Below are 18,758 nucleotides of genomic sequence, written 5' to 3' on the forward strand. Positions count from 1 at the left end.
TTTGGGGTTGCGTTTTCTGTCACTTGCAACCAAAAGAGTCTGGAAAACACCTGATTGTTTGGTATCTTATTGTAGTCATGTGTGGTGACAGAGAGACTCCTAGGGAGAGGAGAAGACTTTGGAGTCTCCATATTCAGCTTCCTCATGTCTCCTGGGGAGCAGTGACTCCTTGTTTCTTCTCAGCGTGCTCAGGTGATTACCGCTGGAGGACCACCACTAAGCAGAGCCGAAGCGTTTAAGAGTGAGGGTCACCCAGGTGCTACCATCAGCTGGCGATCCCAGGAAGGATGACCTGGCTGCCATCTTCTGGCTGAGATCCCGGCTCTAGGGAGGAGAGCTCCCTGGAGAGTGAATGCCACCCCCAGGCATGGTCCATGGATCAGCACTGCAGCCTCCTGGGTGCTCCAGTTGTCTTCCCATGCACAGAGGACGCAATGAGTTCTACGCTTTATTACCAACAGGAAGAATGAATGGCAGAAGGCCTCACTGCACGCAGCAGGTCTCACTGCACGCAGCAGGTGTGAGTGAAGCCCAGAAGACTGAAACCGCATGTCCATGAAGTCCCGCCCAGGGCTAAGACACAAGGGGTTTTCATCTGCTGATGCTTCAGAACACAGGAGCCTCTGGGAGGCAGGGAACTCTTTCAGTCGGCTGAGCACACAGGACTTGTGAGCCTCGGACTGGCATGGACCCGGAAACACCGTCTGGGATCCATCCTTGAGGTTAGTGCTTCTCAAACTACCTGGGCCCGAGCACAGTTTTGTTTGTTTCTAGCTACCAATCCATGGTGGACCGTTGTAAAATTTACTAAAAAGTAATGTTATTAGAAATTTGACAATATTAAAAAAAAAAAAAAAGGGAGGCCTGAGTGTTGCTCTATCAGATTCAAAATTTCTAAATGCTTATGCTTCATTTCTGTATTTAGCTCTTTGTGGACAGTTAACAAACAGCCTTGAACTGTTCCAGCTACAACTACCATTAGAACTGCTCTGGGGAAAGCATGCTGGCTTGGTTTTAAAGTTTTCAGAACACTTTCTACTTAAAATGCTTCATGTCTCCTAAGTTAAGTAAGAAATACCAGCTTGACATTTAAGGGAGTCTGCCACATGTCCTAAACTACATTGCCTTCCTCCATTCACTCATTCTTTCAGTTGATCATTTAATCATTCCATCCCTCCAAATACTGACCAAGTGCCCACTCTACACCAAGTCCACACCAGGTGGCAGGATACAGCGGTGCACAGGACAGGTAAAGCCCACGGTATAGTGATCTCCCCATCCACACCTACATCCAAACCAAAGCAGCTCTCAAATTCTGCACTTTTATCACCCACTGGAGGTCTGAATCTCATTTCCCATAGCTCTGTTCGTGTCAGCTACTCCATCTATGATTGGCTGTCATTTATCTGGCCCTGTCATGTTCCAGATACTATAATAGGCACCTTACATACAGTATTCCTAATTTTCCGCCAAAATCTACATGATCTTACCATCCTTCCTGCCACTGAACGACAACATGGAAAGTTCCCTGATATTACAATTAGATGCAACCTCTTTTTCTTCTAAAATGTATCTCTGGACTTTTTTTCTTCTTCTTTATTTCTTTGTTTTTTCTTTTTGAGACAGGATCTTGTTGTGTCGCTCAGGCTGGAGTGTAGTAGCGTGATCTCAGCTCACTGAAACCTCTGTCTCCCAGGCTCAAGCGATCCTCCCACCTCAGCCTCCCAAGTAGGTGGGACTACAGGCCCATGCCACCAACCTTGGCTAATTTTTTTTGTATTTTTCAGAGATGCGGTTTTGCCATTTGCCTAGGCTGGTCTCGAGCTCCTGAGCTCAAGCCATCTGCCTGCCTCCCAAAGTGCTGAGATTACAGGCATGAGACACTGCGCCCAGCCTCTGCACTTAAACACAAAAACAAAAAACCAAACTTTTTTACTGAAGTGCAACATATATTTAGAAAAGTAAACATATTTGTACATTTCCATGAATATTCAGAAACTCAACACACCAATGTAACCTGCACCTAGGTTAAAAAAATAGAACCCAACAGCACCCTGAACCCCTGCTTGTGCCCCTTCCCAGTCCCTACCCATCCCTCCCTAAGAAGAGTCACTATCCTGCCAGGCACAGTGGCTCATGTCTGTAATCCCAGCACTTTGGGAGGCTAAGGAGGGTGGATCACAAGGTCAGGAGTTTGACACTAGCCTGGCCAATATGATGAAACCCTGTTTCTACTAAAAACACAAAAAAGTAGCCGGGTTTGGTGGTGCGTGCCTGTAGTCCCAGCTACTCCAGCCTGGGTGACAGAGTGAGACTCTGTCTCAAAAGAAAAAAAAAAACAGAAGAGCCACTACCCTGACCCCTACCTGTAGGGTTTAATTTTGCCTGTTTTCATTCATCTAACTAGAACCTAAAAGTATGTACTCTTTCAACTGGCTTAGTTTATTCAGTATTGTTGGTGAGATTGTATTGTTCATTCTCACTGTTGTATCCTATTCCATCCTGTGAATACATCAGTTTCTTCATACATTGTATTGCTGATGGGCATTTGGGTAGCCTCCAGTGCTGCCATGAACATTCTAGAACATGTCTTTTGGTAAACTTGTAGATGCACTCTTGCTGCATAGCCAGAAGCAGGACTGCAGGAACATGGGGTTTGCCTATGTCCAGTGTTAGTTGATACTCCGACCTCTTTAAAGGCACTTTTAGTATTCTACGTTACGTTAGTCGTTATTTGTGAACTTACTTCATTTTCCTTACCAGAGTGTAAGTGATTATTTTAGTGAATATATATTATTTATGCCCTGCCTCATTTTAAAATAAGGGGTCTAACATGCAATATAAGATAGAAAACTGAAGTGAAAAGCAGGAAGGAAAATAAGGGCGGGAGGCGGGGTTTGGGGGATGAAGTGAATGTAAGGTAATGGCCAAGATACATTCCACAAGGTCTTCAACATTTTTAAAAAGCTGGTCTGCAGGCTGGGTGCAGTGGCTCACACCTGTCATCCCAGCACTTTGGGAGGCCAAAAAAACAGGCAGATGGTTTGAACCCAAGTTTGATATCAGCCTGGTCAACATGGTGAAACCCTGTCTCTGCGAAAAATTTAAAAAAAAAAAAAAATTACCCATGTGTGGTGGTGCAAGCCTGTAGTCCCAGCTCCTTGGAAGAATGAGGTGGGAGGATCACTTGGGCCTGGGAAGTCTAGGCTGAAGTGAGCCATGATTGAGCCACTGTACTCTAGCCTTGGTGACAGAGTAAGACCCTGTCTCAATAAATATAAATAAAAATAAAAGCTAATCTATAAATGTGGTTGAGCTTCCTGACAGCCAGTACAAAGAGAGAACCAAGTTACACAATTAAATCTCACAAGAGAAAAGTCCCAACTATTCAGCAATGTTGCTATTTCTGGTTCTGAGATTTAAAAATGGAAATTCAAGTATTCCTAAAGGGGATGTTATTTGACATTGAAAATGAAGATCCCGACTTCATTGCAGTAATAGCAGTAAGAAACTTTAGTTTCTCTCCTCCGCTTCTAACTACCCTGAATATGGACATGCCAAAGCATAGTTCATTACAAGTAGCTCCTTAAAGGAATCAACACAATCCAGATACACAATTCTCAAAAGTCCTGACTACAGAGGGAAAAAAAGTGGGTTCAAAGTGTGGTCCAGGGACCACTAGGGGTCTCTGAAACATTTCCAGGGGGTCTGTATGGTCAAAACTATTTTTAGAAAACTACTAGAGCTTTTTTGCCCTTTTGACACCCGTCCTTTTGTGGATGTGTACAGAGGAGTTTTCCAGAGGCCACGTGATGTGTGATGGAGCAACAGACCGAATGCAGAAGCAGATGTGAGAATCCAGTTATTCCTGTTAAGCCAGACATTAAGGAGATTTGCAAGTTATTTTTTGTCTTGGAAAATAAGTTTTTCACACAAAAATGTCATATTAACCTATAAGTTTGTTATTAATATTTTGAAGTGACTTAATAAACATTTCTCAAATTTGTTTTAATTTCGAATACAGTAAGTATCTATAGATGTAACCCACATAAACAGAATCACTTTGGACTTCTTGATTTTTAAGAGTGTAAAGGTGTCCTGAGAGTAAAAAGTTTAAGAATCTCTGACATAAAGATTTCCCCCAAAAGTTGCTGCTTGTTCCCAACTTCCAAGAGATAATCTAAAAAAACTGTCCTGTGATCAAATATATTTGGGAAATGTTGTGCCTTTCTTGGAAATCAGAAAAAGTAGAAGCAAATAAACATAATCAACTTTAACTCTGTTTCCTAAATGGATTTGACTAAGGACCCCCTCTTTCAAGCGCTCTGTCGTCATCTTGGGGGCACACCTGGGAAACTCACGGATAAATCGCAAGGCCCTCTGTCAGTCCTCATAAATAGCATCTCTTACAACTTGGCCTCTGTCACGTGTGGACAGCAGAGAGTCTGAAGTTAACATCTCTGGCAACATGAAGAGTGATCCTTTTATAAACGTCAAGGCGACTGAGCAGGACAGACAGCCCCTTTATCTCTGCAAAGAGGTGAGCTGAGGGCAGGAACAGGCCCAGGACAAAGACTCCACTCAGGAGATAAATCTGGGTCTGTTCCATCGAAGACAGTCAATTGAGTCCCCATAGTTCTTCTCTACAGAACTCAGACACAGTCATCTTAGCCTGGACATCTTCCAAAGCAGATGGTACCACATGCTCGCTTCGGTCATAAAGAAATCTCAATCATGCTCCCACAGAATGTTTGACTCTAAGTTATATAACTTCCTGGTGCCCTTTCCAAAAAAAAAAAAAAAGAAATGGTCAAATGTACCACTCATGAGTCAACTTCTTTTACTGGATTGTGAACTGTGAACTGTAAGTCAATTAAATGTTAGGGAATGCCTACCAAAAATGTTGACTTTGGTTTTAGAACTATCAACCTTATGTCTTCTTGACAGTAATTACATAATTGGGCCAGCTGTCTGTTAAAAAACTCCAGGTTCACAATAATAAAATTATGTCATCAGGCAGCTCACAGACAGCCTACAGTAATATGCAAGACATTCCAATGTAAAAATGAAAAAAGTGTGCTACTTCAGAAGCATATCATCTAGTAAGAGGCTAGACAGAGCAAAGGAAGGAGGAAGGAAGGAAAGGGAGGGAGAGAAGGAAGGAAAGAAGGAGGGAGGGAGGAAGGGAAGGAAGACAGGTTGAGAATTCCTAATCTGGAATCTGAAATGCTCCAAAATCTGAAACTTTTTGAGCACCAACATAACACAATTGGAAAATTCCACACCTGACCTCATGTGATGGTTTTAGTCAAAAGTTTGCTTCACACACAAAATTATTTTAAAATATTGTATCAAACTGCATTCAGGCTATGTGTATAAAGTATATGAAACAGAAATAAATTTCATGCTTAGACTTGGGTGCCATCCTCAAAATGTCTCATCATATATATGCAAATATTCCAAAATCCAAAAAAATCTCAAGTCCAAAACACTTCTGTTCCCAAGCTTTTCTGGATAAGGGATACTCAACCTGTCTTCTCACTTTCATCTTTGCAGCACCTAGTGAGGTACCTGGTAGAGCATCACCATTCAATAATATTTGTCTTAACAAACTTGTTATTTGCCTCTAAAATGTTTACCTGAGTACAAAGAGATGAATCGCACACAGATATCTAGTCAAATATAATCTAGTCAAACTGTACTTCTCGGCACTGTAATTTAATTGCTTTACAAAAGACGATTTACGAAAAGACACTGCTGCAAAGTAGAAATAAATCATTTTAATGTTTATTTTTTCACTTCTACTAATTGATTATTGATTTCTACACAAGTGTATGCATCTAGTTTGACTTGCTTCATATTTATTTTCCAACATGGTGTAATCTTCAGCATGAGGTGCACGAAGTACCTTGTCCTCAAAGAGCTTTATCAACTTGAACATTTTCAAAGAGCTCTATAAGGCAGCTCAGCATGGCAGTTTTTTACTGAAATCTCTTATCTGGAAGATGGCAAAATAGACCCGGACCTTCCCGAGCCCACTGGTTGCTTGTATTCATATCACAGCTCACTTGAGTAAGTGGTAACGACAGAATAATAAGCAGATTGCTCCAAACCCAGCTGGGTGAGATAGCTTCATTTTTGGAAAATCAACTGAATCACGAAAACCTTCCTAATGGTATAATTTGTTCCAGAGTTCTTTTGATACTTAAGAAGGGAAATATTAATCCTTGTGCACAGTCTTTTATTACAAACACTCTTATTTATGGTATTACGGAGTTTTCTTCTCCAGCCATCATTCTCTGGTGAGGTGACTGACTGTACCCCATGCAGAATTGAAAGCATGAAGAAATCTCCTTTCTTAATCAGAGCTGGTGACAGCCTTCTCATTTCCTGCCAAATGGATCAGACCACACTTTTAACCCTATGGAAAGAAACAGGAACAAAAACAGGATTCATTTTTAAATGTCCTTCCACTCTCCTCCACCCCAAACAAACAAAATGACATCAGAATTGAGCTGTGCAATTTACAGTGTAGTTTGAGATGGTGTGAGCAGGCTGCCGGAACCCTGGCATTAAATGGCCAGGAAGCCATGGCAGCCATAAGGGACTTTTAAATGGCTCAGGAATTGTACCCCATAATAGGAAGACCTACATCTGGCCTAGTTAAAAATAAACAAATAAAAAAGAATGTTGCCACAGATTATAAGAGCTTTGGTTAATAAATGAGAAACCTCTCATTCCTGGCTAACTTGGATCCTCTTAAAGGAACTAACCATTCAGTCATAAAGGAAGCTTTTCAGCCCTTGTGCAAAGCAGAACCCCACATCAATTCAAATAGCTGACAAGTAAACACTATTTTCCCATGAGGGGAGTGTTTAAATAGGTGCTTGGTAAATAAGTCGGCCAAACAGCTATTCAGGTCTCATATCTAATCGCGCACTTGTTAACATTTTTATGTCCACTTATAAAATGGAAAACAGGAACCTGGCAAACATGCAAAAAGTATTCTGGAGTGAAATATGAGAATGAAATCTTGGGTGGCATCTATAAATGGCAACCGTTGAGAAATAAATAGCAAAATCACAATCTTGTCTCTAAGCTAAAAGGCATTTTCCTACTCTCCATGCCAAGGCAAATACACACAAACCACACAACACAGTAGTACAAATGAGATTTGGTTTTGATTTTTGTTTTTTCAGTTTACCTGGTGGCTGCACATCCTCTTGAACAATTCCAGCCCGATTTATGGCTTGCTCCCTCTCTGAGAAACACGAGAGAAACATCATTCTTTAGAAGTGGGGCGGGGAGAGAGAAATCTTTGTATTTACATGGGACAATTAGAAAACAGTGTTTATGAGTGCTGTTAAATTCAGATATGCTATTATGCAGAGCTTTTAGGTTGTGGAAGTTAGATCCTATAATGCAAAAGAGATTGGGTATTTTCAAAAGAATAAAGAAATCCATACTTCAAAAGAAAAGCTCCCCAACTAACATCTTTTCTCTGTGATCTCAGCATTTTGGAAAGACAAGAAAACAACAACAAAAAAAGAACAATTTTGAAAGAACTGGTGGGTGTGATATCACGAGGGAAAAGCTGCTGAATTGGAGGAACAAGTACAATTAAGAAAACGATGTAGTTTATATGTCTAAAATGCACTCCACTGAAGGACTAGACTCAGAGCTAAATATGCTATGTTTTTGATAGGAAATAGAGCAGAAAATTAATCTTTGGGTGGGTGGCTTTGGTTTGGATAATTGAAGCTTCCCTAATTGATTGCAGGTGCTGTGCCAATTAGTAAGCGCATTGTAGCGACAGCAACTAAGCCAGTCTTTTTGGAGATGTCCAACAGGCAAGGGCCAAGAGAAATTGGGCATTTCATATCTGTGGGCTTGAAGCACTCTGACACATCTTTCGAAGTAGTTTAGAATAAACCCAAGGTCTGTGAAAACAAAGAGTTATTATTTTAAGTATCTTGACAAACAAATGGCAGTTTTTCAGGAGAAAGTCTTAGAGCTGAAGGACGTTTACAACTAAATTATAGTAATGAAATGTCATAATCGGACCTTTGTTTTAATCAGGCTGAGTGTTTCTTTAAATCCACATTTAGTTCTTATTTAGTATCAGGCCATTTTCTTTACTCTGGCCTCTGGATTCTCATAAAGTTACACAAACATAAAGGTACAAGAAACAGGGTTTGGCCAAATCTAATATTCATTGAACTTGCTTCTCTAGTCATGTGACAGACAGAAAGTCAATCCTAAATGACCGACCTGATAGTTTTATCAATACTAAGTTTTGCTGTGGCAAATAAAACACTGGGCAACGGGGATTATGGGAATCCTGATATGCAAGTCTAAGAGGGATGGAGAGAACACATAGGATACTCAGGCCTATTACAGGCAACAAGTGGCCTGATGGTTTCACTGTTCCTCTCTGAAAAAGAGCGGGTAAATGGCAACCAAGATTCTCTCAAGATACATCAAAAGATTTCTTCCATCTAGAGTGGATATTATGGAGCCTCTAAAATGTTAGACTTTCTGAAATAACTCAACACAAAAGGTATCCTCATTTCTTAAGACATTAAATCATTGTAGAACTGAGCCCCAGCACCCTATAGACATGTAAGTCTCAAAGCATGGATGTCTTGAACATGCTCTTGGAAGATGCCAACATGTAAAAGCCCAGTCATCAGCCTTGCCAGGAACAAAAATAGAAATAATTTTCTATAACTAAAAGGTCTGTTTTCTGATACTATGGAAGAGGGAAGATTTGAGGTTTTTTTTTTTTTTAGATTTGAGTTTTAAAAAATAATTATCAGAAAGCATTCTAGACTTAGAGATTTAATAAAATCAGACATCCTGGTGTACCAAACATGTTCTCCAGAGGCAGGTACTGCAAAGCAAAAGAAGCTGGCAGACTGCCAAGCATCAAAGGAAGCTGACTTTTGGTGGCAAGGACAGAATGCCTAATTGTGTTCTAACCTCTTATGATGCAATGGAGAACCAAGTGAAGAGAAAGAAATCCCTGTCTTCACACTTTCTTGCTAATTGCTAATGAGGCTGAAGCAAGGCTGAAGATTTATTTTAAATAGACCATAATCTCTTTATAATCCTTGTCCTAATGCAACCACCTCTGTAGTTTGGCTTGGTCAGGAAATTTAAACCACTTTGCTGAGCCAGTTCCTACCAAATGATAACCAGGTATTAGCGTCCTATCTACATCCCCTGGTTCTTTAATCCATTAATGTTTTATAAATACTCTAAGGCCAAAGCAGTCTTATATAAATTCATGATATAACACAAAGACACTTTATTTGTGAATGCAGAATACGCTAAAAGGAAAACGGAAACTAGTCCCTCACAATTTAGCAATGCATCTTGATTGAGGTTGATAGTAAGTTTCTATTTCCCTATCTTTGGAAAACAGCAAATGTATATAAACCTCAGGAAAAGGGTAATGGCAGAAGTCAGGGGTTTAACTACGTAAAAAAATCAGGATAAACGTATTACCAACTTCACTAGTGAGTACATTTCTATCAGGAGTGAAATGATTTAAACCCAACTATGGCACACTGGGTAGAAAAACTCCCCACTCCAGTGTCTCAGCAAGCCCGACTCTGCCCCCTGGTGCTAAGGCAGTGGTGTGATTTGTAGTTTTAACTGAGGACGTTATCTCTAGTCCAGGGGCCAAAGTGTAATATTAAAACTAGTAATACATGCAGAGTGGCTAATTTTTTTTTGTACGGTAGTAAAATAATCTACCTAATAATGTTTAAGTCTTTGAAAACAAAAACATATCCTTATATTAAATGTCCACACTGGGAAATATATTGACTGTGTGACTTGTTACTTGAACATTCACAACAATGCAACTACTGCAGGACACCCAAGCCCCAGCTCCCTCAGCAGTCTCAGGATTACTGGTTGAGGGTGCTCTAGTGGAGGACCAGCAGATAGAAACCTAAAACAAAAAAGCAAATGAAAGCTGGTGCAGGGTATGACCTTGGGAATCTACCTCCCCATTTCCTCCTGCCAATAAATAGCTAAAATAAAAGCTACTCCGCAGGGCGCAGTGGCTCATACCTGTAATCCTAGCACTTTAGGAGGCCGAGGTGGGCGGATCACCTGAGGTCAAGAGTTCAAGACCAGCCTGGCCAACATAACGAAACCCTATCTCTACTAAAAATACAAAAATTAGCCAGGCATGGTGGCAGGTGCCCACAATCCCAGCTACTTGGGAGGCTGAGGCAGAAGAATCACTTGAACCTGGGGGGCGGCTGTTGCAGTGAGCTGAGATTGCGCCACTGCACTCCCGCCTGGGTGAAACAGCAAAACTCTGTCTCAAAAAAGAAAAATAAATAAATAAAATAAAACAAAAGCAACTCACAATTTGAATTGTGACAAATGGCAAAATTTGAACGTGGCTGTATATTCCATACAAGTTGAATATATTCCCTTATCTGAAATTGGTTGGGAACAGAATTGGTTTGGATTTAGGATTTTTTTCAGATTTTGGAATATTTGCATATATATATAACAAGGTATCTTGGGGATGGGACCCAAGTCTAAACATTAAATTCATTTGTTTCATATACATCTTACATACATAGACTGAAGACCATTTTATACAATGTTTTTAATAATTTTGTGCATGAAACTAAATTTATATTAAGTACTTATGTGTGGAATTTTCTACTTGTGTCATTTTGGAGCTCAAAAAATTTCAGATTTTGGAGCATTTTCCATTTTCAGATTAGAAATGCTCAAACTGTAATAGCACTGCATCAATGTTAAATTTCCTAGATTGGAAAACCGTATTGTGATTATGTAAGAGAATGTCCTCGTTCTTCAGAAATACAGGCTGAAGTGTTTAGGAATGAAAGCTCCCAATGTCTTCAACCTACTCTCAAATGGTTCAGCAAAATAACAGTAATAATTATAATATATAGAAATATAACTGTATCTGTATATATGTATGTATCTATATATGTTATATATGGGGCAGAAAGCAAATGTGGCAAAATGTTAACAACTGGTAAATCAAGGTGAAGGACAATATAGGAATTTACTGCACTGTTCTTGGATCTTTTGTCAGTTCGAGATTCTTTTATTTATTTATTTACATTTTTTTGAGATGGAGTCTTGCTCTGTCACCCAGGCTGGAGTACAGTGGCGTGGTCTCGGCTCACTGCAACGTCTGCCTGCCAGGTTCAAGTGACGCTGCTGCCTCAGCCTCCCCAAGTTTGAGTTTCTTTTTTAACTAACAAAAACCACATAACTGTATAACACGCATAGGAAAGTCCAACACCATTTTGATTCTTTCATGGTGATTATTTCAAAGAAGCGATCTTTTAAAAAGCAGCAAATATAAAATTTTTTTCAAAGTTTTCAGGGCAGCCATGTTGCTGCTGGTACCTAGACACATACGCCATCTGCCTCTGGGGTATTCCAGAACTGGAGGTTCACTGGTGGCGAGTGGGAACCAGGGGCCAAGGGGAAGCCATATGTCCGCAGAAGCAAGTGTGACGAGAAAGAACCAGGGACTGAGGGGCAAACCAAGTGACCACAGGAGCAAGTGTGACCCAGTTGGCTGAAGGGGACCAAGTGGGCACTTGAAGCACTGCACTCCTCCCAACAGTGTCAACAGGTCTGTTTCCTCACCGGGGCCTGGTTGAATCCAGGGAACTGTGTAATGCCAGTTAGAAAACACGACCAGGTCAGCCTGTGCATTTCATTCAATTATACGGGGAAAGGACTGAAAAGCATATTCTAAGTGCTTGGCATGTCATAAGGAAAATGTTCTTACAAGGTAAGAATTCTTTCTGCATCCGGTGATCTCTAGTACCCTGTGCCGCCTAGGCAGAGCATCTTTTCGGGCTGGGGCAGCAAAGTGCAGCAGAAATCAACAGGACCAAGAAGCAGGAGAACGGAGGCCTCATAGCTCTCCCCTGTGGCCTTTCACTTGGCTGGCTGTTGAACATTCTTCACTGTCTCAAGGCATCGAGAGGCAGGGCATTAAGTACAGGCAAGGTCAAGGGAGCTAGGGTCTAGTGTCCACCCAGCAACTAATGTGCTGAATAACCTTGGACAAGTCACTAAATGAGGGGTTGCAAATGAGCTCAAGCCCCTTCTGGCAAAACCCTATGATTTTATGCTTCTGAACATCCAATTAAAATTTCAAATGAAGAAGATCACAGAAAATATCTCATTCTGTCTAATTTCACAGGCTGGCCTCAAATGCATGCTATTTGTAAAAGGCCATATTCAGGGTCACTGTCTAGTTCTAGGAAACAAAGACAGATTAGCCATCTGTACTCTTCCCTAACTGTGACCTCTGCAGACCAAACACACTATGCCAACACGGTGAAAGCTACAAGCGTCTGGGACTCCCTCCAGAAGTACAGCAGAACTGTACCCAGACTTCTGGTTTTGGGTCACTGACCCACTGATGCCATCATCTGCCCAGTGCTCATTTCAGTACTTGAGGTATCATGTACAGAACTGACCTTGTACTCCACATAACACTCAGGAAAGCCTTGCTGAGTTAACAAAAGAGCTGAAGATCATGCTGAATTCCAAAATGAAATCCAATAAAGCAGTCTGGTGATAGTGGCTGCCTGCTCTGCAACCACAGAAGATCTCCTTGGCGTTGTTTCACCTAAGCAGGCTTCCCCTTCTTTTCTGCTGCCTGTATGCTTGTTCCAGCAGAGACCCTAGAACGTACCTGTCCCTATACCCATACTGGCAGAGGTGAAGGGCCCGAACCGATCTGACACTTGGCTCTCCATGGACTGCCAGTTGCCGGCCCTAAGTCTTGCTTTTACTAATAACCCAGTTCTCAGGGACTAGGCTTCTGCCCTGTCCATCCAAGAATTGATGGGCTTCTGCCCAGTAGTCTCAGAATCCTGGGGAATGAAATGTATGAAGGACAGTCAGGACAGAAGGTCTAACAAGAAAGGCTAACAGGAGTGGCTGAAAGGCAGGAGCAAAAGAGCAAACCCAGGAGGACCTTCCACAGTGGAGACGCCCAGGGAAGACAGTGCTCCAAGGAGGGAGAGGATGGCCTAGAGTTGGTGCCTCTTACTCATAAATGACCTGACTTCCTGTGTCAGAAAGGAAATAGACGCCATCACCTGGAAGTGCCCCACAACTTGCCAGCATCAAACCTAGATATGGCAGCATCCACGCCATCCTTCCTCCTGAGCTGGTGGAAGAGGTGCCCTGCCTTTGGTCCACAGCTCTTTCCTCTACCTGAGCTCAGGATCCTATGCCACCTCCCACTCTGTGGACTGTCTTCTCTCTCTAGCAGCTTTCTCTGCCTAAGACTTTCTTGGCCCTCCATCTCTTCCAGCCAAAACTAAAACAAAACTTTTTCCAGACCCTGTGACCTGCTGGAAACTTTGCCATTCTCCTCTCCATACAGACAAACATCTATAAATAGTCAACTTAATACACTATGTACTCTTCAATCCACTGCAACCTGCCTTCTGCCTACTTCCAAACCACTGAAAGCATGTTTAACAAGATAACCAATCACTCTTCACCTCTTTCTGTTAAATATAATAGATATTTTCACTTACCTCTTTTACTGTCTCTAAGCAGCCTATAACCCTGCTGACCACACTCCCTTTTCATGAAGAGCTGTCTTTATGGGGCTTGTGACTGATGCCTCTCCCGGTTTGAAACCTGTCTAGCCACTCCTCCTCAGTCTCCTTAGTGGGCCTTTCTCCTCCTTTGACCGCCTGTGCTTCAGTTCTTCTGACACTGGTGCTCCCCAGCACACTGTCCTGGGCCAGCTTGCCCCTTAAAATCTCTGAACGCTGCCTGGGAACCCTTACCTACTGCAGAGACCTGATTTCCAGCCACATGCTGATGATGCTCCATCTCCAGCTACAGCTCGCATCCGGCGTCTCAGCCCCAGATCGGTATAGCCCACTGTCCATGGGAAATCTCCAAGAGCACATCAGCTACCTCAACCTCAAAAGCTACCTAAATGCCCAAAAGCAAACTAACTTGTCTTTTCACCCCTAAAACCAGTTCCTTCTTGCTAATGACCAGCATCTCCATCTCCTCAGCTGCTGGAGCCAGAACACTGGGTGCCATTTTTCTTCTTTGCCCCGTAGCTAATCAGCCACAAACCCGTGTAGAATTTACTTCTTTTCTGTTTTTTAAATGAGACAGACTTGCGCTCTGTTGCCCAGGTTGGTTTGAACTCCTGGGCTCAAGCGATCCTCCTGCCTCAGCCTCCCAAACTGCTGGGATTACAGATGTGAGCCACCACACCCACCAGTTTGCTTCTTAAATGTGGCTCCCAAATGCAGTCACTTCTCTCCACTCCCATAGCCACCACTCTGGTTTAGGGTACAGTCACCTCTCCCCGAGGTCACAGGAAATACAGCCTTCCTGTACCTGGCCTTCCTGTCCTCAGATTTGACCCTTCCAGCTTCTAGTTCACATATATCAATCCGAGTGATGCTTGTAAAGAGTGAATATGATCACTGCTCTTAATAACATACAGTCCTGTGTTGCTCAGCTGTATGAGTACATTCTGAGAAATGCATCCTTAGGGGATTTCATTGTTGTGCGACCATCATAGAGTGTACTTGCACAAAACTAGACAGCGTAGCCTACTACACACCCAGGCTATGTGATATAGCCTATTGTTCCTAGGCTACAAACCTGTACAGCATGGTACTGTACTGAATACTGCAGGCAACTGTAAACACGGTAAGGATTTGTATATCTAAACATAGCTAAACTAGAAAAGGTACAGTAAAAACACTGTCTAATATATTTTCCAAATGGTATTCCCATAAAGGATATTTACCATGAATAAAGTTTGCAGGACTGGGAGTTGCTCTGGGTGGGTGAGTGAGTGAGTGGTGAGTGAATGTGAAGGCCTAGGACATTACTGTACACTACTGCAGACTCTATAAACACTGCACACTTAGGCTACACTACATTTATTTTTTTAAATTTCTTTCTTCAGTAATAAATGAATCTTAGCTAACTTTTTTACTTTGTAAACTTTTTAATTTTTAAATATTTTTGACTCTTATAATAATATTTAGCTTAAAACACAAACATGTATAGCTGTACGAAAATATTTTCTTTCTTTATATATCTTCATTCTACAGGCATCTTTCTATTTTAAAATTATTATTATTTTTTCCTTTTTAAACTTTTGTGTGAGAAACTAAGATACAACACATATATTAGCGTAGGCCCACACAGGATCGGGATCATCAGGGAATCACTAGGCGACAGGAATTTTTCAGCACCATGATAATCTTTTGGGACCACTGTCATACACGTGGTCTATCGCGGGTCAAAATATGATGCAGCATATAACTATACTTCAATAACCCTCCGCTGGCTGGACTTCCAAGACACCAAAGGGTTACTGGAGCACTGTAATTAAGCAAGTGAGATGATCAAATGTGGATGATGTGACAACAAACTTTTCAAAAACCACAGCAGAAGACCTGCAGTTCTACACATTTTCCAACAGACAAACACAGAGTTTCCCAGTTACAAATTCTTACCAAAGAAGTAGTAACAGATGTATGCCAGAAGGAAGAAAACTGAAGCTAGAAAGGAGTGAGAGTAAGAAGGGTCGGTAGGTAAAGAACGCAGGTGAAGATAAACAGTCAGTGACCAGATACAATAGTCCTGGTGTTAACTGATTTGCTGAGTGATAGGCACCAGGCAGGACAAATATATTATGAAAGGTGCCTGGGACAAAGGCTAAGGCATTATAAGGACCTTGTATTGTTCAAGGGTAAAGATACTGGCTAACTCTAAATTTTAATTACAAAAGAACACAAATAGAATTTAAAACTTTCAAACTAGTAGAGGGAAGAGAAGAATAAAGAAGGCTTGAGGCAGAAAAGAAGAAAAAAGGAAGCATAGAAATAGAAGAGAAAGTCGGGCGCAGTGGCTCATGCCTGTAATCCTAACATTTTGGGAGGCTGAGGCCGCTGGATTGCCTGAGCTCAGGAGTTTGAGTCCAGCCTGGGCAACATGGTGAAACCCCATCTCTACTAAAATACAGAAAGAATAAATAGCTGGGTGTGGCAGCATGCGCCTGTAATCCCAGTTATTTGGAAGGCTGAGGCAGAAGAACTGCTTGAACCTAGGAGGCACAGGTTGCAGTGAGCCGAGTAGTTGCCACTGCAGTACAACCTGGTGACAGAGCAAGACTCTGTCTCTCTCAAAAAAAAAGAAAGAAAAGAAAACACAAAATAAGGTGAAAAAAATAAATGCAAACATGTCAGTAAATAGAATAAATTAAAATTAATTAAATCTAATAGTTAAAAGAGATTAACGGGTCAGATTAAAATATCTAGTTTATGTTGGTTCTAAGATATTCACATAAGGACAAAGGCTGCATGTATGAGGAGAGAAACAGATAAGCCAGGAAAATATTAGAAGAAATCTGGGCTGAGCACAATGGCTCATGCCTGTAATCCCAGCACTTTGGGAGGCTGAGGTGGGTGGATCAACTGAGGTCAGGAGTTCGAGACCAGCCTGGCCAACATGGTGAGATCCCATCTCTACTAAAAAATGCAAAAAATAGCCAGGTGTGGTGGTGGGCGCCTGTAATCCCAGCTACTCAGGAGACTGAGGCAGGAGAATTGCTAGAACCTGGGAAGCGGAGGTTGCAATGTGCTAAGATTGCGCCATTGCACTCCAGCCTCCAGCCTGCCTCCAGCCTGGGCATCAACAGCGAAACTCCGTCTCAAAAAAAAAAAACAAAAACAAAAAAAGAAAGGAATCCGGTAGCACAATAAAATCAGATAAAATAGAGATGGGGAAGAACAGTGGAAATAAAGAGAATTCTTATATAATAATACTTAGAAAAAATTATCCAGAATATTCTAGATTGTACGCACCTAATAACATGGCCGCAGGACATCCAAATACAAACAGAATTAAGAAGCTTAATCTGTAATTAACATACACAGATACAGAATTCTGTACCCAACAATAGCCACCATTCCAAGCACACAGGCAATATTTACAAAAACTGACCTGTACCAGGCCCCAAAGCAAATCTTGACCAGTGTCAGAGAATCAAATTCATATAGTTCACGTTCTCTGACCACAAATGCAAATAAGATAGAGACCAGCAACCAAAAGTCACCAGAAAAGACCACTGTGGCTGCTCGGTAGAGAATGGGCAGTAGGTGGGGCACAATGGAAGCAGCTCAGTCCCAGGAATGGGTGGAGCGAGGTGGACAGGACAAGGGTGGGAAGAGCACGATGGAAGGAAGTGACTGACCATGTTGTTTGGTTAGGTGCAGCCCACACCCAGCACAGTGCCAGGTACCTAGCCATTGCCAGAATCCAGGTTTCTTCTAAAAAAGAGAGTGAGATGCTAAATAAATGCTAGTTGAATGTGTTGGAATGAGCTGAAGCTCCCACCACACAGTGGGTTTCTGTGACCTGATAATGAACACCTCACCCCGGTTTACTGCGAGGTCAGCCAGCTCCAGGCCTATCCACCTGCTAAAATCTCCATGTCTCACATTCCCGCCCTTGTGGCTCACTATTTTGTAAATATTTTAATGAAATGTCTAATATAAGACTATATACTAGGTGTTTCTACACCTGTTACTTCATTTAATTCACCCCAAACCCCGTAAATTCAATCCAGTGAACTACACTGCTACAGATGAGGAAACAGGCAGGGCTCAGAGAGCTGAAGTAACTTAGATGAGGGTCATCCATCTAGTAGGCTATGTAGACACTCATCTCCCCTACTGCCTTTTCTTGCCCCCTTAGACAAGCAGTATGCTGTCTTGGTTTAGGGATTAAGGATACTAATTCAAGTCCCAGATCTGTGACTCATCAGCTGTGGGTCCTTGTGCAAGTAATTTTACTGTTTCGCACCTCAGTTTGTCCACATATAAAATGGGGATGATGATCATATAGCAGCTGCCACAAAGGGTTGTTATCAACACTAAATGGGTTAATACGTAGGAAGTGCTTAGAAGAGTGCCAAACGTACAGTAAACTTCCCACAAATATTACCTGTTCAGCAATATTTACCTGTTTAAAAGAATCATTTGCCGGCAAGGAAGGCGAAAACTCTGTGTAAACACTGCCCATTACAAATGTTACAGCAGTCAGTTTGTAACATTACCACTTTGGGAGGCTGAGGCAGGAAGATCGCTTGAGGTGAAGCACTTAAGACCAACCTGGCAAAGATAGCAGAACCCTGCCTCTACTAAAAATACAAAAATTAGCCAGGACTTGTGGTGCATGCCTGGATTCCCAGCTACTTGGGAGGCTGAGGCACAAGAATTGCTTGAACCCGGGAGGCAGAGGTTGCAGCGAGCCAAGATCATGCCACTGCACTCCAGCCTGGGTGACAGAGCGAGACTCTGTCTCAGAAAAAAGAATCAGTTATGATCCCCAGAAAAGAGTTGGCCAAGTTAATCAAAATGGAACCAGAGGCTGGGCATGGTGGCTCACACCTATAATCCCAGCACTTTGGGAGGCCAAGGCAGGTGGATCACCTGAGGTCAGGAGTTCAAGACCAGCCTGGGCAACATGGCCAAACCCCATCACTACAAAAAATATGAAAAAATTAGCCAGGCGTGGTGGCAAGTGCCTGTGATCCTAGCTATGTGCAGGGCTGAGGCAAGAGGATCGCCTGAGCCCAGGAGGTCGAGGCTGCTGTGAGTCCTGTTTGCACCACCGCACTCCAGCCTGGGTGACAGAGTGGGACCCTGTCTCCAAAAAAAAAAAAA

The 18,758-nt window shown here is 42.1% G+C and overlaps 1 protein-coding gene across 1 annotated transcript in view; it reads right to left on the reverse strand.

Moving 5' to 3' along the window:
- Window positions 1-5,765: 5,765 nt before the first annotated feature.
- SMIM20 (small integral membrane protein 20) overlaps window positions 5,766-18,758 on the reverse strand; it is a 15,946-nt gene continuing 2,953 nt past the window's right edge. Inside the window, 2 exon segments of the mRNA XM_011935638.1 lie at window positions 5,766-6,421; window positions 7,205-7,261. Of these exon segments, the coding sequence (XP_011791028.1) occupies window positions 6,384-6,421; window positions 7,205-7,261 (95 nt within the window). The 3' untranslated portion in view covers window positions 5,766-6,383.

The sequence above is a fragment of the Colobus angolensis genome, unplaced genomic scaffold, assembly GCF_000951035.1.
Source record: "Colobus angolensis palliatus isolate OR3802 unplaced genomic scaffold, Cang.pa_1.0 Scaffold146, whole genome shotgun sequence".
NCBI classification, from domain to species: domain Eukaryota; kingdom Metazoa; phylum Chordata; class Mammalia; order Primates; family Cercopithecidae; genus Colobus; species Colobus angolensis.